Below are 18,141 nucleotides of genomic sequence, written 5' to 3'. Positions count from 1 at the left end.
GTTATGCAATATGCCTGCAAGCTGTGCAGATTCCTTCATTAATACTGGAGAGTTACAGGCTCTTAAAGAGCGATTGCAAGGGCTGTTTGTGTGTCGAAAAGAGTCTATCTGAACATATTATTCCTCTATTTCTTGAGAACCGTGGAAGCCGTTGGTGTTCCCAGTGGATTACCACTTCCAATGTGTGTTTTTTCCATTAAGAAAGCATTCTAAACTGTATTTGTTTTTATACTAAGGGGCCCTCCAAGTGAAATATGGATTGGAGTTCTTGGAACAACTAACTAGTGAGTGAGTGACTGCACTGCAGTCTCACAAACTGTGGCCCTGCTCTCTGTTTCCTGAGCCAAAACAATACCAGAGCACCCGCTAAAGAGTTTCTGTCCAGGCTCATTAATGGATGCTATAATTAGAATTTGCTCTCTTTTCCACTTAATCTATTAGAGGCTCTTGATTCACACCCATTAATCTTTTCTCGTTCATGTATGCATATTCTCTTCCCTCACTGAGACTCAAGTTCCTCTGGTGTTTGCCTAATGACAGTCAGGTCTGGTCAGTGCTGCATCACTTGCTCTTCAATGCATTCTAGTGAAAGCACAATTTAGTCAACAGAGTTTATTTTGACTTACGTTCAGATGAATACTAAATGTTAGAGTGGTACATACAACCTCTTATGTAACCCTGCTCCCACGGTGGGCAGTGTTAATTATTTACAACAAAGAGTCTATTTATTTACCCAAACACAGAAACTAAACATTCTACATGTTCTAGGTTCATTCACTGATGATTTGATGACAGAAGAACCATTCTGTTTCAGATAACAAACAGAAAACAAATCCGCAAAAATGTTTCTGCCAAAAGGCTTGTGTGATCATGTGATCTCTGCACGTGATCATTTTCTTGTTTTAAGATGTGCTGTAAGGTAAAAATAGTTGTTCTGTCTTGTAATAGTGCCCCATTTAGAGACTGTTTTAAATGGATACTGGCACCAATTATGTCTAAGTCTTTTGCTAATCAGCAATTTCAGGCATTATGCTCTGCACAAATGTACTTTACAATTCTGCATGTTGCTTTTGTGCACAACTGGCTGTAGGCTATATACAATTAGCTTCAAGGAGCATGTTTTTTCTCCGTTAGGCCATAGTTACTGCCTGCAATGCCTACACATTCACGTTTGTGAAATAACAGATTTTCATTTTGAACTGATTCCCTGCGATGATACCATAGGCCTCTGATCATTATCAAAGAGCTGTGTTGCTGCACCTTTTACAGTCAGGACCCTCCCCCTCCCAAACACCAGCCCAGATATTGCCTCGCTTGATTTGCCCACCCACCCCCACAACTGTTTCTGAGTAGAGCCGAGAAGAGAAGAAACTTCTGTGTGAAAATACAAAACCAGGGTTTGCCTTTCCAGAAAATAAATAATCATAATTTACACAGACTTATCACATTTTTGATAGTGAAAATACTTTCTTTGCAACTGTTGCTGACCCATGTGGTACTTGTCCTCCAATGAACCTATATTTATGTTAAAGTATTGGATTTTTTTGTCATAAGCAATAGCAGTGTCTGCTATTTGTAGGGTTTGGGTAATTTACATAGCTAATTATATGCGTGCACCTTCGATTTTGCAGCAGTCAATTCAAGTATAAGATGAAAGCGAGTGCTGGGAGTGATAGTAGCTTGCGTTGCATATGCTGTTGATTCAGCTGTGACATACCATTGTCTCATAACTGTTTATTTGGCCGTGTATTGTGGGGGTTCTTATCTGTAGCTAGGGAGGTGATTGTTCCATTATGTCACTAGGTCCTGCTTATTCTGCAGCCTGCTTGTGTTTCACTGGGCTCTATAGAACACAATGGAGTACTGAGTTACTTGTTGAAGTGTGACACTGATCTGTTGATGAAATACTAGATAGCATTGATTCTTTCATCCCTCTGTTTCTCATCATTTTCTAGATTCTGTTATCCATTTTTTCAATGTTCTGATTCATCAGAATAGTTATAGATGTTGCATTAAAAAGAGATATAAACTGCGATTGCAAATACTCTCACATTAATTTCATAACATAGCATTTCATAGCATATATAGCTCACATCAGCCACAGTTTATTTTACCTTTATTTAACTAGGCAAGAGCCGCTTAGACCGCTGCGCCACTCAGGAGCATGGTGTGACTTGTACTGTACTGGTCCTTCTCCTGATCAGCTCTGAGATGGTGTCATTGCCCTGTGCCTGCTTTCACTTTGTTTTAGAACGGTTGCCACAGGAAGTGACTCTGGGTGTGGGGTAAACCACCCTTATGACTCATTGTTCTGTAGATCTACCATTAGAGTAAAGAAGAAATGACAATCCACACATACGTATATAGTACTACGAATACAGTACAATGAGTACATAGTCTTGCATACTGTAGCAAGACATAGTATTCTCATATTGTCACACAAAAAAAGTACCATAACAATCCTTTAGCAAACAGTTTTACCCAACTGTAATGGCTTGCTATTCCCATCTTAAACAGCAGTCACAGTACATTTGTTAAGTGAATTACTCCTCATCCCAGGATACAAGGAGTTGACTTTGATATCGTCACTCACAGCAAGAATGAAAGGCTCATCAATTCTGAAATTGACGTTCTATTTTGGTAAATGTGCAGGATAATTATCTGAGACTATTAAAACTTCCCAGAGGGTTGGGAACACTTAACGTTGCGTGCCGTGGCAGGCTATGCAGCTTTGAAATGGTGTGTTGGAGATTTGGCAGATGACTGTTGTTGTAGTGTCTCACAGTCCCATGACGGCTTCTGTTTCTGTGTCTCTCTGCAGGGAACGGTTTTGTCAACCCTAGGGGCTCTCCGGGACTCCTTGGCGCAACCAGCGGGAACGGCCTGGGGAAAGTCATGCCCACCAAGTCTCCACCGCCCCCTGGAGGGAACATGGGGATGGGCAACCGCAAGCCAGACCTGAGAGTGCTGATCCCCCCGTCCAGCAAAGGCATGATGCCCCCACTGGTGAGTAGCCTACACTGCACATGAGCAGACTGGTAGAACACTGCGTGTCTCTACCTCAGGGCTGCTCCGATTTTGGCTTCTTTGTCCCTCACATGTGTGCAACAGAGGGAGTTTTATTTTCCCCTCACTGGATTGTGATGGTATCATTGTGGTATAGCGTGCAATGTTAGAAATGTTTTGGAGCAGGAGAAATGGTCCTCCTTGCCTGAGGATATCAGTTCTGTCTGAGGACCTCTTGCTTTATTCCTGGTGGGACAGGTTTACGTGCAGCCTAGATTCACTTACATCAACAGCAATCAGCGAGTGGCATTCGTTCTCATGCTGCATTTTTATTTGATCACCTACATTTACATTTACATTTACGTCATTTAGCAGACACTCTTATCCAGTGCGACTTACAAATTGGTGCATTCACCTTATAGCCAGTGGGATAACCACTTTACAATATGTTTATTTTTATTTTTATGGGGGGGTGGGGTAAGGGGTGGGGTAGAAGGATTACTTTATCCTATCCCAGGTTTTCCTTAAAGAGGTGGAGTTTCAAGTGTCTCCGGAAGGTGGTGAGTGACTACGCTGTCCTGGCGTCGTGAGGGAGCTTGTTCCACCATTGGGGTGCCAGAGCAGCGAACAGTTTTGACTGGGCTGAGCGGGAACTGTGCTTCCGCAGAGGTAGGGGGGCCAGCAGGCCAGAGGTGGATGAATGCAATGCCCTCGTTTGGGTGTAGGGACTGATCAGAGCTTGAAGGTACGGAGGTGCCGTTCCCCTCACAGCTCCGTAGGCAAGCACCATGGTCTTGTAGCAGATGCGAGCTTCAACTGGAAGCCAGTGGAGTGTGCGGAGGAGCGGGTTGACCTGAGAGAACTTGGGAAGGTTGAACACCAGACGGGCTGCGGCATTCTGGATGAGTTGTAGGGGTTTAATGGCACAGGCAGGGAGCCCAGCCAACAGCGAGTTGCAGTAATCCAGACGGGAGATGACAAGTGCCTGGATTAGGACCTGTGCCGCTTCCTGTGTAAGGCAGGGTCGTACTCTCCGAATGTTGTAGAGCATGAACCTACAGGATCGGGTCACCGCCTTGATGTTAGCGGAGAACGACAGGGTGTTGTCCAGGGTCACGCCAAGGCTCTTTGCACTCTGGGAGGAGGACACAACGGAGTTGTCAACCGTGATGGCGAGATCATGGAACGGGCAGTCCTTCCCCGGGAGGAAGAGCAGCTCTGTCTTGCCGAGGTTCAGCTTGAGGTGGTGATCCGTCATCCACACTGATATGTCTGCCAGACATGCAGAGACAGGAGCTAGACTCTGGACGGTGACAAGAAAACAAACAACACAGCTATACTGTATCTCTGAGGTCCAGGGGCCACATTTATAACCGTTGCATACATTTTACAGTAAATAATAACCGTTGCGTACATTTTACAGTAAATAAAAATACATGAATTATAACACTGCCTGACGACGCCCTTATTTGCTGTATACTTTGGAAGTATTGGAATTAGACCAAGACAGTATCTAAAGGAAATAGCAATGGCCAAAGTAATCAAATGTCTTTGGAGCTGTTGGCAGAATGTTTTCTTTTGCAGTAACATTTGCTGTATCTGACCATTTCTGAAAGAGAAAAACTATTGCAAATTGTTGTGGACCTGTAAACAGATTCAATTTAATTCAATACTTTTTTGCATTTACTTTTCCCCGAACCTAAATATCCTGCACTGACCGCGAATTCTGATACATTGTCTATTTGGGCCTACAATAGGCCTACTTACAGTGATAGCCTACACACTTCAATGCAACAGATCAACCATCTGTTCACCTGTTCAATTCTACTGTATGTTATAAACCGCGCTCCCTTTCGGATGCATAGAGCAAAAACTACTGAAATTATAATAGCCCAATTATCTAATAGGCCCAATTATATGAGAGATGCGCATGGTCATTTGTTGTACAGCTACTTCGGTATTATGAACTCATCATGGCCACAGAAAGAGAGGAATTTATTCTGCAATGGTTATGATGTATGTACAGTTGAAGTCGGAAGTTTACATACACTTCGGTTGGAGTCATTAAAACTCGTTTTTCAACCACTCCACAAATTTCTTGTTAACAAACTATAGTTTTGGCAAGTCGGTATGGACATCTACTTTGTGCATGACACAAGTACTTTTTCCAACAATTGTTTACAGACAGATTATTTCACTTATAATTCACTGTATCACAATTCCAGGGGGCAGAAGTTTACATACACTAAGTTGACTGTGCCTTTAAACAGCTTGGAAAATTCCAGAAAATTATGTCATGGCTTTAGAAGCATCTGATAGGCTAATTGACATAATTTGAGTCAATTGGAGATGTACCTGTGGATGTATTTCAAGGCCTACCTTCAAACTCAGTGCCTCTTTGCTTGACATCATGGCAAAATTAAAAGAAATCAGCCCAGACCTCAGAATAAAAAGTGTAGACCTCCACAAGTCTGGTTCATCCTTGGGAGCAATTTCCAAATGCCTGAAGGTACCACGTTCATCTGTACAAACAATAGTACGCAAGTATAAACACCATGGGACCACGCAGCCGTCATACTGCTCAGGAAGGAGACGCGTTCTGTCTCCTAGAGATGAACGTACTTTGGTGCGAAAAGTGCAAATCAATGCCAGAACAACAGCAAAGGACCTTGTGAAGATGCTGGAGGAAACAGGTACAAAAGTATCTATATCCACAGTAAGACGAGTCCTATATCGACATAATCTGAAAGGCCGCTCAGCAAGGAAGAAGCCACTGCTCCAAAACCGCCATAAAAAAAGCCAGACTACGGTTTGCAACTGCATATGGGGACAAAGATCGTACTTTTTGGAGAAATGTCCTCTGGTCTGACTAAACAAAAATAGAACTGTTTGGCCATAATTACTTTTGTTATGTTTGGAAGAAAAAGGGGGTTACTTGCAAGCCGAAGAACACCATCCCAAACGTGAAGCACGTGGGTGGCAGCATCATGCTGTGGGGGTGCTTTGCTGCAGGAGGTACTGGTGCACTTCACAAAATAGATGGCATCATGAGGAAGGAAAATGATGTGGATATATTGAAGCAACATCTCAAGACATCAGTCAGGAAGTTAAAGCTTGGTCGCAAATGGTTCTTCCAAATGGACAATGACCCCAAGCATACTTCCAAAGTTGTGGCAAAATGGCTTAAGGACAACAAAGTCAAGGTATTGGAGCGGCCATCACAAAGCCCTGACCTCAATCCTATAGAAAATGTGTGGGCAGAACTGAAAAAGCGTGTGCGAGCAAGGAGGCCTACAAACCTGACTCAGTTACACCAGCTCTGTCAGGAGGAATGGGCCAAAATTCACCCAACTTATTGTTGGAAGCTTGTGGAAGGCTACCTGAAACGTTTGACCCAAGTTAAACAATTTAACGGCAATGCTACTAAATACTAATTGAGTGTATGTAAACTTCTGACCCACTGGGAACGTGATGAAAAAAATAAAAGCTGAAATAAATAATTCTCTCTACTATTATTCTGACATTTCACATTCTTAAAATAAAGTGGTGATCCTAACTGACCTAAAACAGGGAATTTGTACTCAGATTAAATGTCAGGAATTGTGAAAAACTGAGTTTAAATGTATTTGGCTAAGGTGTATGTAAACTTCCGACTTCAACTCTATATAAATGAAATAAATTCTACTCAAGAAATTTGACATTACAGTATTCAGACGTAGCCTACAATTGTCAATGGAAAAGGTGAACCGTCTGTTCTACCGTTAAGTTAAACTGCGCTTCGGATCGGATCGCATAGAGCAAAATAGGCTAGTAGACCTACTTGAAATAGCTTATCTATTTACTACTGTGAAGCGGGTCCAATTAAATGAGAGATGGGACGAATGGTAGCCTATCCTAACCTGTTGTAGGCCTATAGGCTATTTTGCGAGTATGAAAAGGTGAGGAATTTATTCTGCAATGATCATGGAAATTAAATAAATAATAGGAAATGGATGCCTATTTCTAATTATTTTGGAATGCATCTAATTGCATCTTGTTATTTTATTTAGCTACCTTTTTGTTATGAATAAGAGTGTCATCATACAGTATATTCCCCATTTGCACAAGGCTACTATAGGCTACTTTTGCCTTCTTGCAATGCAATACTTCAACCACTAGAAACTGTGCGTAGGCCTACGCATGGTCTAAAGTTTGTGGGAGGATAAGCACATTCTCAAGTCAAGTTACGTTTTTATAAATGCCAACTTTTGTGTGAAAACTGTTTTGGGGCATATTTTGTGCGTACGCAACGTTTATAAATTAGGCCCCAGGTGCCTTAACAGTCACTCAATTATAAATATTGAAATTAGAGGCCCTCTCTAATTATTATAATTAATGTGCAGAGAGCTCTGACCACATTGAGCACCTGAGGCTACACTAGACTGCCATGGCCATAAATCTAAATGGGAAAAAAAGGTTTCAGAAATTAACCAGTCATTGACTCTTTCCAACCTACATGCTGGAGCTCTCAACAATGGGAGTTCCTCCAAGACACAGATGGCTTGTATGGTAAATATACCTAGGGTTACCATGGCGTGGGCACCCCGGATCCATCTACCAGCCTGGTGCAGGGGATCAACATGTGTGTGTTACCCTGCCAACATCTGGAAGTGGTAGAGCTCCCAAACCGAACCAAACCACAGAGCTTCCAGTGTTGGGGAGTAGTGAACTACATATAGTTAAACTAGTAATTTAACTACATTTTGCAGTAGCTTGGTGGTAGTTGAACTAAATTCAAATCTAGGTAGGTTTTTCAGTAGTTAATTACTGTTTTGCCATGTAGCGGTGTAGCTAACTACTGGAACTACACACTACTTATTTTGCAAAAATGTAATATGGGTGAAGTAGTCATTTAGCAGACGCTCTTATCCAGAGCAACTTACAGTTAGTGAGTGCATACTGGCCCCCCATGGGAATCAAACCCACAACCCTGGCGTTGCAAACGCCATGCTCTACCAACTGAGCTACATCCCTGCCGGCCATTCCCTCCCCTACCCTGGACCAATTGTGCTTCGCCTCATGGGTCTCCTGGTCACGGCCGGCTACGACAGAGCCTGGATTCGAACCAGGATCTCTAGTGGCACAGCTAGCACTGCGATGCAGACTAGGTCTAATAAACAGTGCCTTAGACCACTGCGCCACTCGGTAGTTCGTCATTTTGAGCGGCATCAGACCTTCCTAATTCTCACTTGAAACATTGTTTTTGTGTTTAATAGACGAAATTACACATTCTGTTAACATATGACCACAAAGTTATTTTTTAATTTTTTTATGTATAGTCTTTGACATTTTAGATTTACATATGGTAATTTATCACAAAGTAGTTTAGATGTGATGAACTACTTTTTAAAAGTGAAACTAAACTATATTTTCTTTAGGGGTAGCATTAGTGTAGCTTAACTTCTTTCAGTGTGAAGTAATTGGTAGCTTGGTAAACTATCTTCTCAGAGAAGCTTCCCCAACACAGAGATTCACACATCACAAGGACAAAGCAATTAAGGCTGCGTTTAGACAGGCAGCCCAATTCTGATATTTTTTCCACAGATCTTTTCACATCAGGTATTTTTCAGAGCTGATCTGATTGGTCAAAAGACCAATTAGTGAAATAAGAATCAATATTGGGCTGCCTGTCTAAACGCAGCCTTAGAGTGTTCGTTTTTAGAACTGTTGAGCAGGATTACCATGGTTCAGACAGAGAGATTCTAGAAGTCCTGAACGTGTCAGTAGTATTGAGACAAAAGGGAGGGCCTGCTCGGCTCTGCTCTGTCAGTGTAAACGCAGCGTTCCAGATGGGTTAAGGCAGCGTTGGGGGCTGGCAGGTCTGCAGACAGCCTGTCATTAGGCCATAATGGTATTAAATTAATCACATCTCGGTGTGACAGAGTGGGGATGAAGGCTTAATCAGGGGCCCAGAGTGTGAGCCAGATAATATCTTGTCGCCCTTATCGTGTCTTCCTGCCGCTATTGATTGAGTGTGGGTATTATTAAGACAGTCCTGGCCTAGGCACAGTTAGTCCCTCAGCACAGGGAAGATGGAAGAGGGGCTTCCAGTTAGCCTCTTGTCTAGCAGAACAGTAGGCCTCACATACAGAGACCCCTGTAATCTACTAGGTGAAACAAAAATGCGCAATATGCAGGTTAAGTAGTACTGTATCAATGTATTACATTGACTTGTACCTTGTTGACTACTCTACATGATAGATAGCTACAAAGATTTGATTACATTACAGTTTGCATTGAAATGACCTAACTAGTCAGTTTTAGTTTCTTGAACACAGTTTTATTTAAAGTAAGTGGAGAGCCTTCCAATTGAGTCAAGCTATAGCCTTAGGTTTGATGATGTAATTAGATGGATGCATGAGAGGTTAAGTACTTATTCAATGTGAGTCCAAGTCATTAAGTGTGTTTGCTGACTTAAACCATTCTTGTTAGAGTGTCTTTAATAATAGACTCTAGTTGACCCATTTCGGTTTTACACCAGGAACCTTCTGAGTAGCAAATAGTGATGAGTCCAAAATGATAGGTCTTACTCTGAAATGGTCACAAACCCAAGCTAAAGTGTTATAACATGGTCATTTAGCAGACACTTTTATCCAAAGCATTGTACAGTATTGCCTTCCAAGTATTGCATTTGACAAAGACATTGCATTTGACAAAGAAAGTTTCGCATGGTAACATGAATAGCAGAGGACAGAGTGAATATTTAAGTCTAGAGGGCAGGCACGTCTAGATGACTTTTACTTGTGGAATACAATCAGGCAATTAGGACTTTGGTTTTCAACATCAAAAGGGTGACTGTAGAAGCCATTCTGACCTTCTCTTGTAACCCTGCCTCTCTTCTTCTCTTCTGTTGAGAGCAGTCGGAGGAGGAGAAAATGGATTTGGTGAGTTTTGAGAAATGCCTGAGAAAAATGGCTGAATGAACACACTTTCAATTTAATCGTAACAACAACAAGAGGCAAATAGATCAGTAATAACATGTTCAGGAGTGAAGGCTGTTCTTGAACTGTAGATTTGAATACCTTTAACTGAGTTTATTGAATTTATTTGATTGAATAGATTTTAATTTTATAAAGATTGAATTGAGAAATGAAGAGCAGCATCAGTGTTTCACTGCATGTCCTGAGCCTGGCAAGATGCCTCAACCTCTCTAATGTGCTGTGCACCGCCACTCCCATGTGTTGTTCAGGGAATGCTGAAATGTTTCTGTTTGTTTGTGAGTGAGCACACGATGCACACGTTCACTATAACTATTAGACAGGTCATTATCACTCTTGCGTCTTGTTACTTCAAGAAAGTAGTTTGGACACACATCGTTACATATAATTGTTTTAAACAAAAGGTTTTGTAATATGTATAACATTACAAAGTAACTTCCAAAGAACAGATTTCAAATCTTGGATTTTGTTCCTCATGGGGAGGGTTAGATTACTTCATTGTGGATTATGTCATTCTCAGAGAGGCTTGTTTTTGATGATGTCATTTGGTTGGAGAGAGTAGGAGCAGCAGATATTTGCAAGGAAGTTATCAAACTGTCATGATGCAATATTGCCTCAAATGAAACCCTCAGCTGCACTATATTACAAATTGCTACACCAGAGCTGCTCAGATCACCAAGTAATCATATGATATGATATGCTGTATGTGTTTGCTAGACTGATGCAGTAAAAGGTGTCTCTTGATGTTATTCCCACCCAGATCACAAACAGTCCTGCAGCTCACGCTAACTCTGCCATTTTGCCTCTCTTAGGTGCTAGCAAAATAGTCTCACTTTCACATCAGAACAAACAAGTGTAGCATTAAAAGTGGATATTAGAGGTACATAATGAACAGAGTACTATATTCTCAGAAGATTTGACTAAAGTATCCATAGATCCTAATGAGTGCCTACCATGATTGGCATTCTCAGAGCTTGTGTGGTCCTGTTGGTGCTGCATGAAGGCACTGTGTTGTGTGACTGTGTGCTTGGGACAGCATGCAGCCACTGCACCCAGGATTGTGATTTTATAGGAGATATGTAGTAGCTACTATATGTTATAAAAAATTAATGATCTGTCTCTTTCTGGCAGTACATCTGTTTTTTTCTTTTTTACACATCTTTGGTGGCCATTGAATTGACAATTTCTTTATACACAGTCTATAAACAATTTGAGTGCTGAAGAGCATTTGCCTTAGCTTGTAAGGACAACTGAATACAACAACGAGTGCATGTCAGCACAAATCCCACTATTGTGTATGGTAAAACGGTATTCTATTTAAAAACTATATTCCTGTTTCTGATTATCCATAATCCCTACATTGAATGTCTGTTTACAGATTTACCCACAAACATCACTCCATTTATCAATATTGGACAAAAAAAGTATTTAAGTCTTGATGGGATTTAGTTTTGTTTTTATTACACATATTGTCAAACAGTCATCATATTGAGCCTTGTTCGTATTATATGATGATACGAACAAGGCTCAATATGTTATCTGGATTGTAGCTACATGTGGGGCGGCAGGTAGCTTAGTGGTTAAGAGCATTGTGCCAGTAACCGAAAGGTCGCTGGTTCTAATCCCCGAGCCGACTAGGTGAAAAATCTGTCAATGTGCCCTTGAGCAAGGCACTTAACCCTAATTGCTCCTGTAAGTCGCTCTGGATAAATCTGCCAAATGACAAAAAAAAAAAAATGTGACATGAAGCTACAGTGCTACCTCTTGGTGGAAAGTAGTATTGCAACACATTTTCCATTGGTACATTATTATAGTCTTATCAAATTATGACTTAAAAAATACTGTACAGCTAATATATACACAACATATCTGTAACATGTTTTTTCTATATCAATTTACCATCTTGCACTTTGGGTTCACCACAGTAAGCCTTTACAGTGCCCTACAGGGTTGTTTTGTTCATTAAACCTGTTTTCTTTGTGCTGTTTACAGAACACCCACAGGATAAGCAGCTCCCAGTCCCAGCTACTGGCCACCCCAGTAGTGTCTGTCACCACCCCCAGCCTGCCCCCCCAAGGCCTGGTCTACTCAGGCATGCCCACCGGCTACAACACCGGTGAGTCTACCCCTCTGTCCCCTGCCACGTATGCCTCAGCGCTGCCTGACTGGCTCATACTGATTGGTCTGGTCTCCTGTGGTGAGAGGTGTAGCAGTGGGAGGAGGAGTGTGTGTAACTCACTGTTCTCTGGTGCTGTTGTTGTTGCAGAGTACTCCCTGAGCAGTGCAGAGATCTCCTCCCTACAGGGCTTCGGCGCTCCAGGCCTCTCTCTGGGCTCCATGTCGGCATGGCAACAACATCAACTGGGCCAGGCAGCTCTCAGCTCTTTGGTGTGAGTAACACACTAGCAAACACACACACATAAAGACACCCACACATTAATAGAATATTCAGTACACACATTATATACACATTCAAAGTACATAGCTTGTACTCCTTCAAATGTCAATTTTCCAACCACCACTCCAAGCACCTGATCTATGTCACTTTCCAAATGGCCACTGACCCCGTGCTGTTCCTCTCCACAGGGGTGGTGGTCACCTACCTCAGGGCTCCAACCTCTCTATCAACACCAGCCAGAACATCAACATCAAGTCAGAGCCCATCTCCCCTCCGCGGGAGCGCGTCACCTCCTCTGGCTTCCCCCAGCAGCAGCAGCAACATCAGCAGCAGCAGCAGGCGTCCAGCCGGCAGGACCTGGGCCGCTCGCCAGTGGACAGCCTCAGCTCCTCCTGCAGCTCGTACGACGGCAGCGACCGCGAAGACCACCGGCCGGACTTCCACTCCTCGTCCATGGGGCTGGGCAGACCCCCGGCCGGCACCGAGGACAACAGGGAGAGCCCCTCTGTCAAGCGCATGCGCATGGACACCTGGGTGACATAGAGCCACCCAGTCAGGCCTCCAGTCACCAGCTAGTCAGACGGAGGGAGGGAGAGGGTAGACATGGGGGAGAGATGGAGGGGGTAGGAAAGGTCCTGATAGTTATCATTATAATATTATTATTTAACTCCATTTCATTTTGTAAGAAGGAGAATGGCAAATAAATTAAATAAGTCTCACATTAATAAGAAAAACATTCAAGTAGTTGGACTGAATTATGTACACAAACAGATGTTATCAGGTACTGGGTGCGAATCAGATTATGTTTGCAGGAGTCCGATGTTCAAAGAAAAAAAAGAAGAAAAAAACAAATCTAGATTATTGTAGTCACTGGTCTAGTCTGGCACTTACTTGTAGTTGCTGTTTTTGCTGTTGTGGTTGCAAGTTACAAACAATCAAAGAAAGTCTGAGTGTTGCCTGCTGGCTGAGGGCCCCTGTTTGTGGCGTCCACTGTTAGAGCTCATGTTTCACTACACGGTGTAACCTCATACGACTTTAATCTCATACAACTTTGTCTCAATTTGTCTCTTCTATTAACTTATTAAATCAATAGATGTGAAATCAAATTTTAAAACAATTTCGACCTCAGAGACACTCTACAAAATAGTTGTTGTTTTTCATTTGAAAGAGGTTTCCCTTGTGGGGTTTGAGACAGGAAAAGCTATCCTGTATGGGAAGGACATGGCTCAGAGTCATGTGTTTAGTTCTAAAATAAATAGGAAAAAGTATATTGCAATAATAACATATTCATTTTATAATCTGATATATGGGACATTAACATTATGGGAAATTGTCCAGTTGAACTGGTAACATAGTAATAGCAAGACATCTTCTCATTGCTCCAACAATTCATTGGTAATGTAAGCCAAAGCTGTACTGTATGTTTCTTTCTGTTATTTTGTAGCTATGGTTTCCTAGCAATTCTCTCAAAAACAATTGTTAATTTTTTAGTTTAGTTTTTACTGTGCTTTGTTACAAACAATATAAAGACATGCAAGCCAGATCTTGAATCAATATCTAAAGCCATGAACACTTGCTGTTCTGTTTGTAAAATTAAACATTTGAGCCAAACACTTTCTTTTGTTATGTAAATAGCAACTTTAATATATATATCACCTTGGTGTAAGTACGTATGTATTGTACCATCACCAGATTCAAGAAAAAGGTATATTTTTGTGGATTACTGCCATGTTTACGGGCGGGATCCTTATTAAGTAGATGATTCACTGGTTAATATTTACTATTTTGTTAATTATACTGTACTTTCTTCAAAATTGAATTACTACCGTTATAATCAAAGTGGTTTTGTTTCCAGAGAGTCGTTTTTTGAGTTGTTTTCCCTTTAATAGTGGTGAATGTCTGTCCTTAAGAAATTGTAATAACAGTGATGTAAGGTTAAAGTTCCACTATATCTTATGTTGTGAAGGATAATCTCAACGCTGAGGAAAATATGGTTTAGGGTTAGGCTATTTACCTGTAGCTGCTGAATACACTGCCAACTTTCAAACCCAAGGTCCCATCTCAGCATTGAAAAACCATCCATTGTGATTGTGCTTTACTCGATTGAAAGACATGCCATTTCATGAACCATGCCAATAAACCTATTTGGGTCGCTCCACGAAAAGAGTGCCTTTTGCGTCACTTTGATATTTGAAGTAGAAATTGTGCACCAATATTGCATTTTAAAAGCCTGTTATATTAAATTAAGTGCCCTTTAATATACACTGAGTGTACAAAACATTAAGAACACCTTCCTAATATTGAGTTGCACCCCCTCTCCCCATTTGCCCTCAGAACTGCCTCAATTCGTCGGGGCATGGACTCCAGAGTGATGCTGGCCCATGTTGACTCCAATGCTTCCCACAGTTGTGTCAAGTTGGCTGGATGTCCTTTGGGTGGTACACACGGAAAACTGTTGAGCGTGAAAAACCCAGCAGCGTTGCAGTTCTTGACACAAACCGGTGCGCCTGGCACCTACTATCATACCCCGTTTAAAGGCACTTAAATCTTTTGTCTTGCCCATTCACCCTCTGAATGGCACACATACACAATCCATGTCTCAATTGTCTCAAAGCTTAAAAATCATTATTTAATAACCTGTCTCCTCTCCTTCATCTACACTGATTGAAGTGGATTTAACAAGTGACATCAATAAGGGATCATAGCTTTCACCTGGATTCACCTGGTCAGTCTGTTATGGAAAAAGTTTTGTACACTCATATACTAATTTTAATATGAATAAAGGCTTGCTAAAGTGCCCAAATTCTGCATTTTGACATGTCTGTGTCACTTATAGGAAGATAGTAACCCTCTTAATCTCAAAATTTCTCTGAAGATTATTTATTTAATGTGATTAGTAATTAATTTACGTCTGTCCCTCATTTTAAGGTCAACCCTGTTACGTGAACTGAACTCTCTTTTTAATATGGTGAAACTATTCCTTAAAAAAAATTATTTTTCAAAAGAAACATTGAACATCTAGTAGTCAAATCATACAGTAAATGCAGGTGAGCTGGTTCTACTCTTTTTGGCAATTTTCTGGTGTTTTGTGGTGGAAAACTGAGTGGGTTGAACATTCCATGTCAACCTTGTTACCCATAAATCGACAGGCTAGAAATGTTTTTGTTTTTTAATTGTGAAGCTTGCATTCAATTGCCACTCTCTGTTGCACACAACAAGCTTCCATTCCCTGTGTCACAAGGGGATTTATGGCTGATTTAAGATGTTTTATTTTTCTTCTGCTTTTTCAGGGGGCGCTGCAGCACCCTCAGCACCCCTACTTCCCGCTACAATGAACCCTGTTACGGTCAACCCTGTTACTTTATTTGGCACTATTTTATGAAGTTGAACATATGCTCTTTATGACAGAATGTAAAAATTAGGTGGAATCTACAAAACATTTTTTACCAAGTTAATACTTCTCAAAAGGCACCGAATTGGTGGAACGACCAATTTATGGTTAATTAAATTATCCATTGATGGATCACTCTAGTGAAATTGTTCACACTTATGAGTAAATTAAGTTAAAAACGCTGTAAATATCATAGCCTAAATGTAAACCTCAGTCATGATCATGTATAAAATTAATCTGTTTTATAAATTGGCACAGCAAAATACCCTATGTTTGCGCTCCATCACTAGTAGGAAATGAACAACCCTGAAATCATGATCCCATAAGCAGGGTGTAGTACCTGTGAGTGGCAGCAGCCATTTTCTGTTTTACTGTTGTATATTTGCCTGTGTGATAATATCAGACCATGCAGGCAGGTACGTCATTGTCTGTTACAGGTGGCCTTGGCTTGCATTATACCCCATCCTCACAGTGGTAAAGTGTCAGAGAATTCAGCAGCTAAAACATACTAGAGACAATGCAACAGAATAGACTTGATCTGACACTGCTGGATTGCACACATTTTATGAGAAGTTTGCTGTACAAAAGGAGTATCTCTTTACATTTGCTATATTTTCCCTTGTGTGTTTCTCCTCCACGCCTGTCTCCACCCCTTCATTTGATCCATAGCAGTTGGCAATAAGCCAATAGTGATCTATGCAGTTTCCAACTCATACTCTGCCCAGATGCCGCCCTTTAAAAAACGTCACTTAAAGGGTACAATCTACTATTAAATGTTATTGCATGTCCCATATAGTCACCCTCAGTACTAAAATGACGATTTGTGAAGATGATGAAGTAGGAACTGTGTGATCAGGGCCTGCAGGGCCTGAGCAGATGAGAATATGACTGTTAACCTCTAGTCCTGAAGTGCCACTGCATGAGGGAGCAGGATAGCCAGTTGCACATAAAATGTAATTCATGTATACCTTTTTGAACAAATTATTAATTCAGAATTATTTTAGACATGCATAAGAAACACAACATAACTTATTTAATATCCAATTGAACACATGTCAGGTTACAGAACAGCAATAATACCATTACACTATTCTAACAAGACTTTAGTTGTCTTTTTTTCATAGCTTCATTACAAATTACATGCACACTTTAGCACTTATCAGGGAATTTTTCTAGCTCCACTCTTTATGTGCACAATTAGAAAATAGCCTTATCCCAAAGAATTACTCATGTTATAAATCAAGAAAAGCCTCACATACAGTAGCTCCAAACTAATGCCGCTACAGCTAAAGAGGCTGACATACATTACAGAACATAGAGACTGGCTAGTCTTGCCCACTCTGCGCTCCATTGAAATCAGATTCACGCAAGGAATGTATAGAGAACGTAAAGTGGTACACCTGCTCTTTTGGTCTATGTGCTGTGTAAAAACCTGCACAACTGTTGAATGTGAAAGAACAGGATTATAGGAGACAACGGAACTTTGCTGAAAGAACATTCTTCATTTTGCTGTGCAAGAGTACACTGCTTTGCTGTATGGCTTTTTTAAACAGAACTATCTATTTGGTAATTGTTTGTAGTTAATAGTTCACGTCAAGAAGCTGTTTGCGGTTTGGATGCTCAAACCGTTTGGCGGCACAAGCTGGACTTTGTTGCCATGAATGAAACAAACCGTTTCAAAATCAAGAGAGAATTTTAAGTTAATCTGCATTTTATTTCCCTTGAATGTGTTGTTTTATCTTCATTATATAATAAATATTCTAGTGAACTTTTTATTGAATGACTAAGATATCATGCTAGAGATTGTTGTAAAATGTGTATTCTACATTCACTAAAGTAAAACTATTGGCTTCTACTGTCTATTTTAGGTTCTCTCACTTATTCTGTAAATGAAGTGAACAACTTTCTTACCTAGATTTTGTCCACCTGTGAAGTCCCAAACAATAGAGACTGTCAGCTTTATTAAACACCTCAATGTATGCTCAAACACTAACTCTATGTGCCTTCATAAGGGAGTGATGGAGAGGAAAGTGTCATAATTATTCACATGCATCATTTTATATAGATCAGCCCAAGTTGGCTCTCATAATACATAAGTGCAGTAAGTGCATTTGAAACGGAATAGTTCACATTGCTATTACTGATTTAGTATAACTTTTCATTGACATTTTGGGAAAACCACGACATAGACAGGCAAGCGTGTTGATGGTATGCAATACCAATACTTACCAGCAGGTGGGGTAAAAACAATATTCACATCCATATATAAAATTTAAAAAAAAAAATATATATATATATATATATATATAACACTGGAACTCCTGCATAGCCTGACCATAATCGTTCGATTTATTAGCCATCATGCATAT

General features: G+C 40.8%; 1 protein-coding gene across 3 annotated transcripts in view; it reads left to right on the top strand.

Annotated features, from left to right (window-relative positions):
- The window catches only part of LOC311135413 (myocyte-specific enhancer factor 2A-like), a 103,738-nt gene extending 85,988 nt beyond the window's left edge, over positions 1–17,750 (top strand). For all 3 annotated transcript variants that reach the window (XM_084169348.1, XM_084169349.1, XM_084169350.1), the window contains 4 exons: positions 2,822–3,006; positions 11,976–12,099; positions 12,250–12,373; positions 12,570–17,750. In XM_084169348.1, the coding sequence (XP_084025474.1) occupies positions 2,822–3,006; positions 11,976–12,099; positions 12,250–12,373; positions 12,570–12,924 (788 nt within the window). In that variant the 3' untranslated portion in view covers positions 12,925–17,750. The remainder of the gene's footprint in view (positions 1–2,821; positions 3,007–11,975; positions 12,100–12,249; positions 12,374–12,569) is intronic.
- The last annotated feature ends 391 nt before the right edge of the window (positions 17,751–18,141 follow it).

Source organism: Coregonus lavaretus (assembly GCF_964263955.1).
Source record: "Coregonus lavaretus genome assembly, chromosome: 9".
Taxonomy (NCBI): Eukaryota; Metazoa; Chordata; class Actinopteri; order Salmoniformes; family Salmonidae; genus Coregonus; species Coregonus lavaretus.
The sequence above is the reverse complement of the archived record's forward strand: the minus strand, read 5'-3'. Positions and strand labels throughout refer to the sequence as shown.